Below are 16841 nucleotides of genomic sequence, written 5' to 3' on the forward strand. Positions count from 1 at the left end.
ACAGATCTGTTATTTGATTTTTTTCCTTTATGAGGAATATTTAATAGATTCAGTGAACTCTATGATAGACAATTTTGTTATATTCTTTTAGCAGTGCAATTTGTACTGTGTTAAATGAAATAATAGGTGTTCATATCTTTTTATTTTCATTTTGAAACAATAAAAGTATCTTTTATTTTGTAGTATGTACATTAAAAAAGTCATTGTATTAAGAAATTAAGTTCTTTATGTATATATATATATATATATATACATACAGTAAAATCTCACTTAGCACCACCCTCATATGAGCTGATTTGTTAGTTCTTGTCTCCTAGAGAGAAAAAGTAATGAAAACCCATAACACTCTGAACACTACTTTATCACAGTAATGGGGGTAGTGAACCAAATAATTTTTATTTGATAAAGTAATGCAACAAGGAACATAATAAACAAAAAGTAAACAGTTTTTCTGCAACACGCTGCAAACCATTAAAACAACATCCATCTACATAATATTACTTCTGTAGAAAAAAGCATTCTATTAGGAAGTGATCTACAAGTCTCTGTATATGAAACAACATGGTATAATGCATCATTTGATAGATGAAAACCTGGCTTATCTATTGGTTATAACTAACATAGTTATAAACTTGAGAGAACTACATGTATTGACAAATCCTGAAAGAGAGGATGTACAGTATCCAGAAATATAGTGCATTTTACATAGGCTTACTACAAATTTGTATGAACTTCACCTGGTCATGTATTCATGTTAAATGTTAGTGATTATCCCTGATATTTCTAGTAAGTCTGCTGTGATTCTGTACTCACTGACACCATAAACAACAACAGTTTTTCTTTTGTTGACTTTTTTTTTCCTTTTTTTTTCTCCCCATAAAACATAAACTAATTAGGTTTTTGAATTTTGCACAAAGCTATTTGAGGGCTATCTGCGCTAGCCGTCCGTAATTTAGCAGCGTGAGACTAGAGAGAAGGCAGCTAGTCATCACCAGCCACTGCCAACTCTTGGGCTACTCTTTTACCAATGAATAGTGGGATTGACCATCACATTATAACACCCCGACGGCTGAAAAGATGAGCATGTTTGGTGCGACAGGAATTCAAACCCGCTACTCTCGGATTATGAGTCGAGCGCCTAAACCTACCTGGCCATGCCGGGCCATAAACATAAACTATGGGGTTAATGTATGAAAGATTTGTGAATGCTAATAAAGTTTGTTTGGTGCATATGATGTTTATTGTTCTTGTTTTATTTTTTATTGTTTAGTTTAGTACAAAGTCTTTCAATTATAACAATATTGGCAGTATCAGTTATTTTACAGCTGATGTTACATCCATAAATAATACATATTATTTCATATTTATATCTTACATTGTTTCAATAAAACAAGCTTTTACAAATAATTTGCATTCTATATCAAATATTCAAATTATTGCCTAAGCTTTAGAAATATTTCCCAGCAAGTTTTCAAAATTTACTTTCTTAAAAGGCACGAGTATGTATATTGATTATATGCTGTATGTTTCATTGAAAAGAAAATTCTATAAATGGAGAATTGCTGCACTGAGATAAAGAAAAAGATGAACATAGGTGATTACTGTTAGTGAATACTAAATAACATGAAACTAGCCTCTGGTACAAGACATGTTTAGTGCAATAAAACCTTGTAATGTCTTACTGACTTAAACCAAGAGCATAGGATTCTCTGGATATAGACTAAACAGATGTTTTTTTTAAGTTCTTAAGTTAATACGTACAAAATGTTCCTTCCAACTTCAATTAGAATTCAGATACGACTAACAAAAATTCTCTGGACGTATATTGACCAGGTAATCTTTGAGTTCTTACGTTAACATAAATAAAGATTGATCGCATTAACTTTAAGAGGTTAATGACAAATACCTGTACGATAAGAAACTTTATATAAATATCTTCAAGTATGTTGAAAATACTGAAATATGCGACGTAAGAATAAATTAAGTTGATCTAATTGTTGCATTTTATTTTTCCAAATTATAGTTAATTAGAAATGGAATTTCTTTGTCTTAGTTTTGAAGTATTAATTACTTGCAAAATGTATGCATTACTGTGAAAAGTGAACTTCTCATTTTGGTTTTGGTTTTGCTGGGAGTTAAATAATATTGGAAAATTATAGCATTTAAACATTTTCTGTTTTATTTTATAAAGTCTCATTGTATGATACTGTTGTTAGGTTGCTCATAGACCATAGATGTGTAAAAATAGGCGGTGAACTGCTCAGTTGAATTAGTTAAAAAATTCATTAGAAGTCTAATTTGAATCTATCTGTTATGACATTACTGAATGTTTGACCAAAGTTTTCACATTCCAGGGAGCCCTTACATTAGCCTACTTATCCACAGTACAAGTGTACACACTTATCAACTATGTCACATTCAGTGAGGCATTCTTTGTGATGTTTTCTGTGGCAGGCTTGTTGTGGTTGAGACAAAAACGACCAAATCTGAAACGGCCCATAAAGGTATTACAAAACAGCAATTATTGACAAAGCTTGTTTGTGTCCTAATTTGTATTTCAATTTTATAATCTATTAGAGATTGAAAAGCATATTTATATAATATTATTCATTAATATGTTGTATTTTAACATTTGACACTAGATGTTACTTTGTTTGTCTAAAATAATGAGGGTTTAAAAAGTAGCAGGTATATAATTACCTGTGGAAAATAAGTGAAAAAAGTAATAAAATGGACTGAATTTTATTTTATATGTTGAAAGTAATTGTAATAAAAGGAAAAGAACAAATGCTAAAAGTTATTATGTTCGTTGAAAATAAGTAAGGAAAAACTAGGAGATAAGGCATTTTATCTGTTGAAAGTAAGTAAAAATGTAGGAGACCAGATACTGCATGTTGTATTGTATGTTGAAAGTAATTAAGACAAAAATACGAAACTAGTAAGTTATGGAAGAACTGTAAATATCTGAAAATATGCATTTTCAAATACTTAGGAATAAGAAAGCTTTAAAATATGTTGTGCAACCATATTCTACCATCCATAAGTTGTTAAATAGATATGAATTATCATGGTGGCAACACATAGTGCAAGGTGTCTAATGATACCTTCTTCTAGTTATTTTCAGCCCTATGCTCTTTTGTTACGTGATGTTTTCTACCCCCTGAGGATATTTCAGCGCTGTACCTTGAGCCTGGCTTGAACAAGTCAAAACTGGGATATCTTTTCCTGGCCTGACTATGGTGCAAGCTAAAACTGATAGCTGGCCAATGATCTGTCAAGGGACAGAGGTAATGCCATCCATTGGACAAAGAATGCTAGGTGATGTTTGAAATCTAGGCATGCTTTCTTTGTTTAGTACTACATACTTGGCTTTTATCATGACTAATGTGACAAAAATTCATCTTGTGATGGAAAGTTGGTGAGCAATTTACTGATCTAATAGAAGCAATCATTGACTTGTCTGTGGAGTTACATACACACACATAATGTTTTTTTATGTTGTGTCTAAATATCATATTTACTATCATTTAAATGTGTTCAATCTGTGTATATTTTACACAACTTAAAATTCAATCAAGTTATCATCCACAGAACACCTTTTATTTTTTGGTCGAATCTGCTGTTATTTGCAGGTTTGCCTGTCTGTTATTTGTCAGGAAATTGGCTTTGGCTGAAAATACATCAGAAACAGATAATTGTTCTTTGTAGAAGTTGCTTTTCAATTTTAAGCTGCTGTTTTATTTGGAGCATATTCATAAAAAATTATTGTGAATTTTATGGATTTGTACTGGAAAACGAATAAACTTCTGTTTTTTTAATTCTAGTAATTGGAGGTTTGTGAATAAATAGTTTTTACTTTTGTTAAATTAAAATTAATAATATTTTTTATTCTTTGATGGGTGTTGTTTAAATTTCACTACAGGTAAACCTTATACTACCTGTGTTATTTTTTGTCATTTGTGCATTCCTGACGTTTCTGCCATTCTACGTTAATCCTTGGGAGACGGGTATTGGAGCCATCATTATGCTATCAGGAATCCCCGTTTACTTTTTTACAATTTACTGGAAGAATAAGCCCAATTGTTACAAACGTCTCATCGGTAGGTGGCGTATTAGGTTGTATTGTAAATTATTTTATCAATCAAAAAACATTATTTATATCTTGCAGCTTTATTTATATAGTGACTTGCTCATGTATTTTGCTGATAGCATTGTATTCGTAACTGTTAAATATTTGTTAGGGGTGTAGTAGATATGATATGTATTTAAACATTGATGTCATTGTGCGATAATTATTTAGATACCAAAGTTTTGCCAATAGTTTGTTACAAAGTTTGACAATCTTATCTATAATTTATTATCTATATTACTAACGTTATCTCATTTAAGTACTTCATGCTTTATAGTAGTCTCAAATTCTCTAGTTTAATCAACTATATGGCAGTTAGGTAGAGAAAGAAAATAAAAATAAAGTTAATATTTATGTTATTTTTATTTGTCATAAAAATAAAAGAAATGAAGATAATGCGTTGTACTGAGTACTCATCTTCCTGTAGTGAATTATTAACTTTTTAGCACAAATACTTTATTTGAAATTCTGATTTTGTTCGTTATAAAGACTTGTAATGTTTAATGAAAACTTGCCAAATGTTGGGAAGATACATAAATTGTATTTGACAATATATCAATACAATTGTGTTGCAGCTTCACAATACAATACATTTTTAATATTGATTTAATAAAGTTATTGTGGTTATTCTATTTTACAATGTATAATTACCTTCCAGTGAAAATTACCATGTACATTATTGACAACACATGCATGTTGTTTTTTACATGATTAATGTTGTCATATTTTTGAAAGTTGAGGATACCTGTTTTAGGGTGGAACTAATGAACAATATAAGATTGTTCAATGGTTGTATTCAAAAGCTTTATGACATGATAAATATTAACTAATAGTTTTTAAGTATTTTTCATTGGCTACGGCATGATTCTAACAATATGAATTCTATCAATATAGATCTTTCATAAATTATGAAGAATACTACACTTCAAAGGTTTGAAGTCAAGAATTTTGAAAACATTTTTGAGCAAAATGTTTTGATACAAATTAGTTCCAATTATTATTTATATATATATATATATATATATGCACTAATTAAGCCAAGTTTGAAAACTAATTAAGACTAGTTTATTTATTGTTAGTTGCTAGCAGAAACTGGCATAATCCTCATACCTGTCTTAAATAAAACTTTTAATGAGCTATGAATGGTCTTACCTTGAAAATAAACAGGTATTAAAACCTTTCAATTAGAGGTTGATTGTCAATCTTTCATATTACAACAGCAATATACTATTTATTTTCAAAGTTACGTTTCTATAAAAGTTACTTTAATTCTTTTGCATAAGTCAACCTAGTCTAGTTAACATTTGTTCAAAAGTAGAGGATATATATATATTGAACACTAGATGGAACTACTGTTTAAGATATTTAATAATACCTTCTAATAATACAGCTGGTACTGTATTAGTTAATAAAGAAAAAAAAAAGTTTATTTGATTTATATATTTCTTCATGTAAAATAGGAATGAAAATAATGCAACTTCTTTGTATTTTAAAATGTATATTTATTTTTATAAACCTGTCATTAATTACTGTTAGTCATCATTAAAACATTTCTTTATTTCTACATCCAGGAGGAATAACAACTTTCATTCAAAAACTACTAGTCAGTGAACTTGAAAACGGAAAATTTGAATGAATTTGCAAGATTTCTTCTCCATATGGATAAACAAAATAAAAGTATTTAATTTTCTAGATCATAATTCAAATTAGCTATTATAACCATTTACAGTGGAACATGCATTTTTAAAGGTTCACAACGTAAAAAAAAATGTAATGGGGTTAATCTATTTATTATCTACCAAAATAGTGAGTGATGGCAAATATATAATTAAACTAACAAAATACAACAGCTGGAACAATTACTAACTTTTAAGACCTGATTATATATCATCTAATAATGTTTCTTTCAAATACAACAAATGAAGCTCGTTCAAAAGTGTAGTTATTCTGCAGGAATATTTCCAGGTAAAGTTATTGACATAGTAAAGCTAAGCATCGATAAGAGTATCAAAACTTGATTTTAAATAAATCCTAACAGTTTTGATCTATTTATTCTGCAATTAATGTTTTTTGATGGGAAGATTTTCAAAAGTCTTCAGATAATTGAGTGTGCATAATGTATGCTGAAGAGTTTCTTACATATTTTGTGTTTCAACCAGTGGACACAATATTGGCCACACCCTATAGCACCTATTGGTTTAAAAGCAATCATCCAAAACCACATTCAAGCAGTTTTTAAAAGGTTATTGCAATGTGTACGTTGTCTTGAGCATAGAAAATAGTGTAAAATTGAATGGTGTGTTATGATGGCCGCACTGAATGGCACATACGAATATAAAAGCGATCATTGAAAATCACATTCCTGTGGTTTTGTACATTGCCTTCAACACAGTTTATTTCACTGACACGCCAAACTTCACAACATTGTGTTAATTACTTTTTTGAAGGCAGTTGTCTGAATAGATAGGCTCACTTTTCAAATACTTGGTATTTAAATAATCGTAAATGACTAGACTCCAGCCTTGCTGAAATACAGAAACTGTGATCACCTGATAAAAGTGTAATGACAAAATCTTGAGGAAACTGAAGTAAATATGAATTGTTTTATATTCTGAAACATAATTATTTAAATATGTCTTCAAAAACTACAAGTCAGTTGTGTAACCAGGGGAACTGAATTGTCTTACTAAAACATTACTCACATAATCTGAGTTTTGCTGTAGGGTAGAACAAATTAAAATGTCACTTAGAAGCAGTTAAGTACTCGTCTTGGTGTAAGGAGAGACAGTGCTGTCTTCATGCAAGCAGATGAATAATCTTACTTAACATGCTGTCTCCCACACGACCCATCGGTGGGCCATGATAGTCTTCCAGTAAGACCCACATGACCTACTGGTGAGTCTTGCTCTATTTCCTTTTTGAAGGGTCACTTATTGGCTGGGACACAGTGGCTACATGTACTGTCTTCCTAAAATAAGTAATTGTAAATGACTAGTAGGATCCTGGAAAGTATCGGCAAAATAGGCTTAGGATACAACGTGTTAAGAATGATAAATTTTGGTCGGAATAGTGTTAAAATGAGATGACCTTTATTCTTCCTGAAGTTGTGCATTAACAGAATATTCTATTCACAAAAGAAAACTTTTTTTTAAAAAAAAGACGAGCTTTGTGGTGTTTTTAAGGACAGTACTGAGTTATATACTATATCGAACTATGCAGTTATAACATTATGCTATTTTTTTTCCACCTGGAAAGCTTTTATGTGAAGAACATATTTTTGATATCCTATAACTTTTAAACTATTAAAATTTAATTTTATTACTGGTATTTTTTTAAAACTAAGTATAAACGAACATGGTATTTATTTAGTCCCATGAAAATTGCATGTAATTGTTGTCAAAGGTGTTTTATATAAATTTAAGAATGTTTTGTGAAAAATTATGGAATTTGTTAAAAGAAAAGATTTTAACCTGTGCGTTTATAACAGTTCAAGGTAGAAATCTCTGAAAAGTGAGATTTGTAAGAGATAAGTATATGAATGTGTGTTTGAGGTTATATAAAGCATTACATTTGATAGCATTTGAATATTTTTATTTTTGCTTTATTCATTGTATTAAAGACTTTTGACATAGTGAATAATTCAAAGTAAGATTTTAAAATTTAAATTAATTAAAGGTAATTTTTCTTTTAAAGAGTTGACATAAAGACAAAGTATCTGACCAGTGTACCTCTTATAATGACTGTCTAAAATGTTTTCTTTTGATGTTATTAGCTTGCAAAAAAATTGAGCAACATCATATGAATGCATATACTTTACTTGTATAAAAAATACAATACATAATGTAGTATACACTTGGCATTAGGCAAATAACACTATTTCTGTTTAATCCATATTTCAATGTGATCTTTCAAAGAAATAGCTAAGTACTAATCCATAAGTTTCAATGTTTTCTTATCTAGAAAATAATGAACCAATCAAAATTCACAAATACATTTTGTAGAAGACTGTAAACAAAACAATATGTGTTAACTTAAAACGAAGTCATTGTGTAATTATTAATAGTTATTGAAGAAATATTTATTAATACCGCTCAAATTTGGTGGAATGCTTGAATTATTTCAAGTTCTGGGATACATTTTTGCTGATAGTTTCTGAAACAGAACTTATATTACATTTGAAAGAAAACTAAAATAATGTCAAAGTAAGGTTTGGAGTGATATAAGTATCCACAAAAAGAAGACACAAAAAAACTTGTGTAACTTAATTCTTTGGACCAACTATTACTCTGTGGCATGCAAGTAGGTTAGTTTTACCATAACGTTTTATAAGTTGTATGGATTTGTGATACTTGCATCTGTGTTAGTAGTTTCAGAATTTACTGAAATTATATAAAGTAAAGAGTGACTTATGACAAAATATTGATACTTGTTTGTAAGTAACAGAGTTTGATATTGCATAGTTTTGGTTTAGCTGTTTTCCGTGTTTTTCTGCTGTTTCTTGTAAATTTAGGTAGATTCATTATGAATTATAATAAAAAACATTATCATTTTTATTAGTTTAAAACTGAAAAGTGGACCACAAAAGTTGTGTTATTGATTCAAAAGTTTCTATGAAAACAGTGCAGTTTTATGTGTTGCTGGTTTGTAGAAAACTAGATAGTTTTTATTTACAGTTGCTGCCTGATTGATTTGTAGGTTCTTATCCTAAAGAAACAAAGTTTCTTTTTATTTAATTAAATTCTTATTAATTAGATTGAATTTTACATAATATATAAAGCATATCTTTAACTTTTGAAAGCTGAAAGTTTTAATTCAGAGGTGTACAGTTTCATTGTCAAAACAAGGTAGTAACACCTTGTGTAAATTAAGAGTTATAGAGATTAACAATTGATATGCATGTATGAATATGGAACATTTTAAAATATGTTTCTTACTTGTGCTATTTAATTTTTAAATTCCTTCTTACCCCACTTCCTTTATTTATTGGTTCTAAGTTTTTCATATTAAGTTTCAGATAAGGTTTTTTTATTTTACCAATGACAAAAAGGTATAAAGTATTTATGTTATTGTTGCTGTTTATTTTAGACTGTTTTATTTAAAATATCAGTTATTTTTATATTTTCAAAAATTGAAATTTTAGGATGTTCTGTTTTGTTATTACTAGTGCAATTTCAGTTTTTAGAACTTTGGATATTTTCAAGAGGAAACTCCTTATAAATATAGACATTTGACTTAGGTAATTTGTATGTGGTGTAAATAACATATAGGATTTAAAGTCTATCTTTTGCACTTAATTTTTTATTTAAATTAAAAAATGCTGGTGATGGTAACCAGTTGTTTCAAGGACAACTTGTGCAGTTATTTTATATTTTATAAGATTTCAAGCTGTTTGTCAGACTGAATCAACGAAAAGTTTACGTTTTGTAAAAATCTTTTTAAACTAGTTTTCACTTGTAAGAAATAAAAATTCTGGATCTACAGATGAGTCACAAAGTTATAAGTAAAACTTTCTAGAACCAAAGCTGTAATTAAAACTTTCATAATAATGCTAAGTGCACAGTGTAGGATCAACTTCTGAAACAATCAGTCAGTCACATTTTTAAAACTTATCCTCAAGATATTTATAATGGAGCTGGTCGTGTTCTGTTGCACAAACTTATTCCGAGCCATTAGCTGTCATTTTAGACCTAATACTTCTATGCACTTCTATTTTTCTAAGATAGACAATTATTAAGTTTTTATTTTTAATAATATATTTTATAAATAATATGGAACAAACTGTTTTCCTAAGGTTCAAGATTGATTTATTAATAACAGCTAACATTTGTTATGCTGATAAATGTAGAGTGAGCTTTGTTATCCTAGTTGTGTGAATTCTTAGATCTCAGCAAGACTACATGTTTCTATAAAATACAGAAAAATAAAGTTTCTGGTTTCTTCTTTGTGTGTAATAAATGTAATTTTATTTAAATTCAGTATAAATCTTGGGTTAGTAAAACTCTTAGATTTTTATATGATTGATACATAAATGTATTGGTTCATATTAAAAAATGAGAAGTGTACATATTTGACTGTATTTAGTTGTCATCACTCATTCAACACTGTAAGTCCACATTCATGTTTGTGTTTCCTGTTTACAATTACACAACAGAAATTATCCTTTCTCATCTTCTTGTTCACAAATAAAATTAACATCAGAAAGTAGTGTTGAAAGCAAGCTCTTTTTGAAAGAGAAATTTTCCATCACAGTTACGTGTGAAAAGCATCAAATTCAACCTGTTTAGTTGGAATACCTTCCTTACACACAAAATAATTCAAGTTCCCAACATTTGTGAACAGTATAATAATCAGCATACTACACAGTTAACATGCTGGACTATGGATTAAAAAGTTTATAAAGTTTTGTACCATTAAAAATGTTCTGCACTTTTAGGTGTGGCTGTGGTATAAGTGTGACAGTTATTCCTATAATTTGGCTTAAATTTACTAGGATTACTGTACTTGATTTATATAGAAAACTCTCGCCAAGAGATTTAGACGATGAATGTATTGCATAGGTTGAAAATACCAGTACAGTATTACAATATAACACTTCTCATCCAAGCTATTTTTCTTTGCACTTCTGTGTAGAAACAAATAACCTGACTATATAGCAGATTTTACACTAGTATTACTACTGCTACTGACCATGTCAAAGATCATTAGACTACTGTAGTCCTACTAATTATTATTACTTCATTGTGTTAGCATCAGGTTCCTAATCTTATTTACTATCATTTCAACTACTGTGTGTCTGAAGATGTGAATATGGCTAATATTTACATCCAAGTACAATAAGGTATCAGTTGGAGTTAAGATGGGAACCAATGAGATAGCATCCTGAAATGTCATTGCAACAACAAAAATGTATGGCATAAGATTTATGGATCCCAGTCCTGTAAAGGCCTGTTTGTTAAAGTTGTGTGTCATATCCCTGTCAGTGGACCTAACTGACCTTGTCTTTGCTTCACTCCTCTTCAGGTCATGACCTCTTATCCTCTATCAGTCTCTCCCTATCACAGCTTCATAAAATAAACCACCTCACTATTGTGTCTAAATTAAATTCCTTGGTGCAGGACAGGGGAAGAAGATTCAGTTATCCTTGGACACACCAATTGATAAACAGTTTGAACCAAATAACTTTTAAAGTTATTGAACTTCATATCTTATGAATTTGAAAGTGAAAGCCATGACAAGTAAGAAAATTATCTTACTCTAACAATCTTGAGTAACCATATCTTTATGTTAAGAAGGAACTAGTGTACTGATGAAGACAGAATGACCATGTCTTCATATTAAGAATTACCTAGCTTGCTCTGGAAGTGTAGAACATGTTTCATTATAAAAATTACTTTGAAAAAGGTAGATAAAAACCATGGTTTAAATGTAATCAAATATATTTTTTTAATTTTGTAAAGAAATATGCAAGTATGGTTTGTACACAAAGATGATGAAGATTTTCCATTTAATGAGTTTGCCAGGTACTGAAGTAAGATGAAGGCCTTCCAATAATAAGTGCCTGGTAGGAAGCAGAATGAATATCTTCCAATTAATAATTTTACCTGGTAGGGAAGCAGAACAAAGGCTTCCTGTATAATAGCTTTGACTAGTACTGAAGTAGAGTGAAGACCTTACATGTAGTAATTTCATATGAAACCAGGATGAACATTTTCTAAGTAACAAGTTTGCCTGCTACAAGGGCTGGATTTAGGCCCTTTGAAGTCACATTCTGGGATTCAAGACCCCTCTAAATCAGCTCTTCCTGGTACATGAGGATGAAAGTCTGTCAAGTAATGTGTTTACCCGATAGAACAGGAGGATGAAGGGTTTCCAGGTAATATTCTTAGCTATCTGGTATTTATTGTATGAAAATTAACAAATAAACTGCTACTACTAATTTATGATACGAGGCTTATTCCGTGTTCAGTATTCTTGGCTTTCCGTTATAATAAGCATATTTTAGTAATCGGCATTAATGAATATCATATAAATTGAGGAAGAGTCATTTTATAAGTTGAATATTTTCTAATTTAAAATAGAAATTTGAAAATCAAGTTTTAGTTTACTGACGTTGATCACTAACGAAATTATGCTTAGTTCACCTGCCTAAGAAAACAAAATTGGTAATATACGATATCAGGGCCCTTGTTAGAAAGTGAAAAATTAGAAAATAAGTTCCGGTTTTATAAATTTCTGATTTAAATGTATTCTAAAGACAGCTGGTATAGGTGTTAAAACTTTAATTATAATAAACTACAGAACAATGTATCGTCCTTATTAGGTCATCTTTAAAATACATTTTTACTTCAAGTGGGTTGGTTTCTTGTTATCACGAGATTTCTGGTTTAAATTTCAAAAATGTAAGTGCAAATAAAAACAATGCTTTGTACAATTTATGCCAAAAATAAAGCGTTTTAGATCTCTCATATTTTTTTTCAATTTCATTTCCGAGATTCAAATGCATAAAAGAGTAACTGTATACAATCCCAACGTATCACACAGTTTAGACTCAACACAGTCAGTCTGTCAAGATAGGACTAGAGAAATATATTTCGCCAGCTTCAAGCTCTATGCATGCCTATCTTTAATTTATCAAAAGCTAGCAGTTTTTAATAACTGTGATTTTTCAAATAAAAAAATGAAAATTTCATTTCGTGACTAGCGAGCTTACGAGTATAGGCTATATTTACAGAGTCGCTGTAATGGATATTTAATATTTGAAGTACTATTCGGCACTTCTAGTGTAATTGCTACTACATTGCAAATTTAATTTCTTTAACCAAGTTTCGAACGGTAATTAGTAGACCTGCTTATTTATATGCTAGAGTGCAAATCGATGCCAAATTTTAAGGGGAGTCCCCTAAAAGTGTTTTCACGAAATACCCAGGTTCTCTAAGGGGTTGTGTGAAAAGTATTGCCTTCGTGCAAACTTCAGTTTGAGACAATTCGTTTGGCACATTTAGAAGCTACGAGTCTAACAGCCCAGAGAAATCCCCGGGCTCCCAAAGGGGTGTGGTTAAAATTTTTACTTTTGAAATATTGAGACAGAGAAGATTTGTTTGGCACTATTTGGAAATCGGTGTTTAGAAAAAGTTACGTTATACACAGACACTGAATCTTATTATATTAATGTGCAATTTTATATATAAATGTTACTTTTAAAATGCACGAAATGCATTTTCGGCTGGGACTTTGTCCCAAAGCTTACTAAAGACGCTACCCTTAATTATATGTACTGGTTTGTTTTTTGGCAACCTTACATGTATTTAGATTAAAGTTCAATTCACACCCCCAACAAACAAGCACCCTTTCGTTCCTTTGTTTTGGTAATTTGTGTTTGTTTTCAAAAGCACTAAGTTTTCATTTACCCTTAACCAACTGATATTACTTATTATATACTAAAAAAAAAAAAAAAAAAAAGCTGTTTACCGGTTTTATTCAAGATAAATATATATATACTTTCCAAGATTGTTGTTTGTTTTTGAATTTCGTGCAAATCTATACGAGGGTTATCTGCACTAGTCGTTGCTAATTTAACAGTGTAAGACAAAAAGGAAGGCAGCTAGTGATCACCGCCAACTCTTGGGACACTCTTTTACCAACGAATAGTGGGATTGATAGTCATATTATAGCGCCCCCACGGCTGAAAGAACGAGTATGTTTGGTTATGACGGGCATTCGAACCCTCATATTACGAATCAAGTGCCCTAACTACCTGGCTATGCCAAGTCCTATCTGTTGTGTCCATTGCAGAGAATTGAAACCCAGATTTTAGCCTTGCGAGTCTGTAAGTTTGCCCCTCTATCATCGGGTGACTAAAGTTTTTTATTGGTTATTTCTAGGTATGTGTATTTATACTTGTAAATAAAACAAATAATTTACGAATTTTTATTTAAATAAATGTGTCAACATATGTGCTCTGGATTTAATTTTCTTCGGCAAAAACAATCAACAAAAACTTTAAATTAAATATAAAATATAAAAAACGAACAACCTGTTTTTTCTTTGATTATGTGACAGTTTTTTGTTGTTCAATGAAAACGGTCGTTGATTTATAAAAAAAAAGTTTAATTTGTTTTATTTATTTACTGAAATATCTCAAAATAAATAATTTTAAACAGAGATCTTAGCAGAATGAGTTTCAGAATTTCATTCTTAAAGATATTTAAAATATAACATCAGTTTTAATCGTCAGCATGAATCTATATTTGTTTATTTTTTGGAATTTCGCGCAAAGCTACACAAGGGCTATCTGCGTTAGCCGTCCCTACTTTAGTAGTATAAGACTAGGGGGAAGGCAGCTAGTCATCACCACCCACCGCCAACTCTTGGGCTACTCTTTTACCAATGAATAGTGGTACTGACCGTCGCATTATAACGCCCCCACTGCTGAAAGGGCAAGCATGTTTGGTGCGGCGGGGATTTGAACCCCGGACCTTCAGATTACGAGTCGAACGCCTTAACCCACCTGGCGATGCCGGGCCAGAATCTATATACTTTAGAGTTTTTTCTTTCCAATGATACTGTTGTCGTTTTAACAGCAAATGTCAAACGTTAATTTACTAAATTTTGGCATTAATTTGAAACACGAGTAGGTATCAAATTCCAAATTTTTATGAATCATATATTTTTATATCCCAAATGTTGTCACACAAAAATTTCAAATCTCCAGTTTATTTTTACTGAATCTTATATTTTCTCAATATATTGCAGCGTGGACTTACAACTACTGGCGAAATTTTTAAAGAGAATACCGACAACTTTAACGTGTTAAGTTTGAACATTATTTTCTGACGTTTTAGTACAGATCACAATAATCTTCACTTTGTTTATTTTAGAACTTCGTTTAAGCAATCCCGGATTAAGGCATGGGCTTACCAGGCTGAAGCCCAGAACCTCACACTAATTAGGGGCTTCAAGCTATAACTATAAATGTATTGCACGTAGAGGTTCTGTATCTAGGACGTGTCTACATAAGTTGAAAAACCTAGGGCCAATAAAACCTTTAATCCGGCCTTGCGTTTACAGATACAGTATAGTCGCCCCTAATTTTTATCTGATAAACTAAAGAAGACACATCTAATCATCAGCACCCACAGTTAAATATTTGGCTATTCTTATCTGATTCTAGAGTTTCTGGTTTCACGAATTTTAAGATATGGCATATTCAGACGTTAATTAATGAAATAATTAACAAGCAGCTAGATACAACGACTGGATAATTTGAATTGACAGTGATTTTATTTATCCGTCACACAGATGAAAAAAACAACAACAAACTGAGCATGTTCAGCAGAATTTCATTTACTAAGTCACTCCTAGATAGTGAGAAGGTGCAAAATGTACATGTATTTATTATTTACTAGCCTAAAATAAGCTTTCACGCACACACATTATACACTCTCACATTTAACCTTTCTTAAAATTAGCTGTGATTGTCAAATTCATCAAAGTCGGTTTTATTTTATAACAAAGATATTACAGAACTTTCTGGAGAGTCGGGATCCAGCATGTTCCTTTTCTCTCTCTTTTCAAACTTTTTGAGGACTTATTAAAAAGATCTTACATTAGGACGGCAGTGAGCTCATAAAAAAAAAAAAGGCAAATTCATTGTATCAGCTGTTTTTAGCTCGCAGCTTAAGCGTAAGAACGTTGATAAATTAACGAGAAATAAATATTAAATGTAAAAAGTAACAAATATATATTAATTATTACTCAAATTATTTCAGTTATTCTTGATGTATCAAGCGTCTATGTACAGAGAAGATCCAAAACTATGCTTTTTATGATTAAATAAAGACATAGCCTAAAGGTATTTTGCGGGCTTTAGAGCATAATATTTCATTCGCCTGGCCCCTTGAGCAGTTGCCCTTTTGCACCCCTGCCGGCGATTCTAAGCACTATAATTAAATTAATAACCTAACTGAGCGAATATTAAAATAATAATTTGATGATTAATAGTATACTAAACAAAACAACATTGAGTTAACTTCAGTTTTTTTTTTTTTTTTTTTCTGTCTAAAAACCTGATGTTTAATTCCAGAACATAAGGTTGGCTTGATTACATTCGAATGTAATACAATGATGTCATCATGTCCAAAGCTTAATAAACTATCGTTTTTTTTACAAATAATGTTAAAGATGAATTTTATTACTGTAGAAAATTTTCTAACAGAATGTAACTCCTGGTACACGTTTGGCATGTATAGTTATTATTTGTTTTGTTGACTTTGGCACAAAACTACTCGAGAGCTGTGTGCACTAGTCGTCCCTAATTTAGAAGTAAGAGTCTAGAGAGAAGGCAGCTAGTCAACACCATTACCCACCCACTGCCAACTCTAGGACTACTTTTAACAACGAAAATGGGACTGACCGTCATATTATAACGCCGCATTGGTGAAAAGGTAAGCATGCTCGGTGATGGGATTCGAACCTGCGATTCTCTGGTAGTCCAGTGCCTAACCAATAGATCGTGTTATTTCTGTAATTTGCTCTGTCATCCTCGAATCATTTGGGATTATTTGGTAAAAATAGTGCAAAATCCAGTCCGTAGAACGATACCAAATTAATTTATTTCTTGAATAACATTCACTAGTAGTCCCAAAGCTGGCGCCATGGGGATGGGAGTCTTAGAAGGCCTTATATGTACATTTTAGATCCTGTGCTCCCACAT

At 30.8% G+C, this 16841-nt stretch overlaps 2 protein-coding genes across 6 annotated transcripts in view; both read left to right on the top strand.

Moving 5' to 3' along the window:
• Positions 1–10189, top strand: part of LOC143240098 (large neutral amino acids transporter small subunit 2-like) — a 48732-nt gene extending 38543 nt beyond the window's left edge. The window contains exons 8-11 of one of the 4 annotated variants that reach the window (XR_013021571.1): positions 2355–2504; positions 3115–3318; positions 3923–4100; positions 5701–10189. Coding sequence is in view for 2 of the 4 variants with exons in the window: in XM_076481956.1 (XP_076338071.1) it covers positions 2355–2504; positions 3923–4100; positions 5701–5765 (393 nt within the window). In the remaining 2 variants the exon portion in view is untranslated. Of the gene's footprint in view, positions 1–2354; positions 2505–3114; positions 3319–3922; positions 4101–5700 lie in introns of those variants that run through there. The other 3 variants (XR_013021572.1, XM_076481958.1, XM_076481956.1) reach the window with 3 other exon arrangements.
• Positions 10190–16454: 6265 nt separating this feature from the next.
• Positions 16455–16841, top strand: part of LOC143240099 (sal-like protein 1) — an 85417-nt gene continuing 85030 nt past the window's right edge. Inside the window, exon 1 of one of the 2 annotated variants that reach the window (XM_076481964.1) lies at positions 16455–16572. The gene's annotated coding sequence lies outside the window, so the exon portion shown is untranslated. The remainder of the gene's footprint in view (positions 16573–16841) is intronic. The other variant, XM_076481962.1, reaches the window with a different exon arrangement.

This window comes from Tachypleus tridentatus, chromosome 13 (genome assembly GCF_004210375.1).
Source record: "Tachypleus tridentatus isolate NWPU-2018 chromosome 13, ASM421037v1, whole genome shotgun sequence".
NCBI classification, from domain to species: Eukaryota; Metazoa; Arthropoda; class Merostomata; order Xiphosura; family Limulidae; genus Tachypleus; species Tachypleus tridentatus.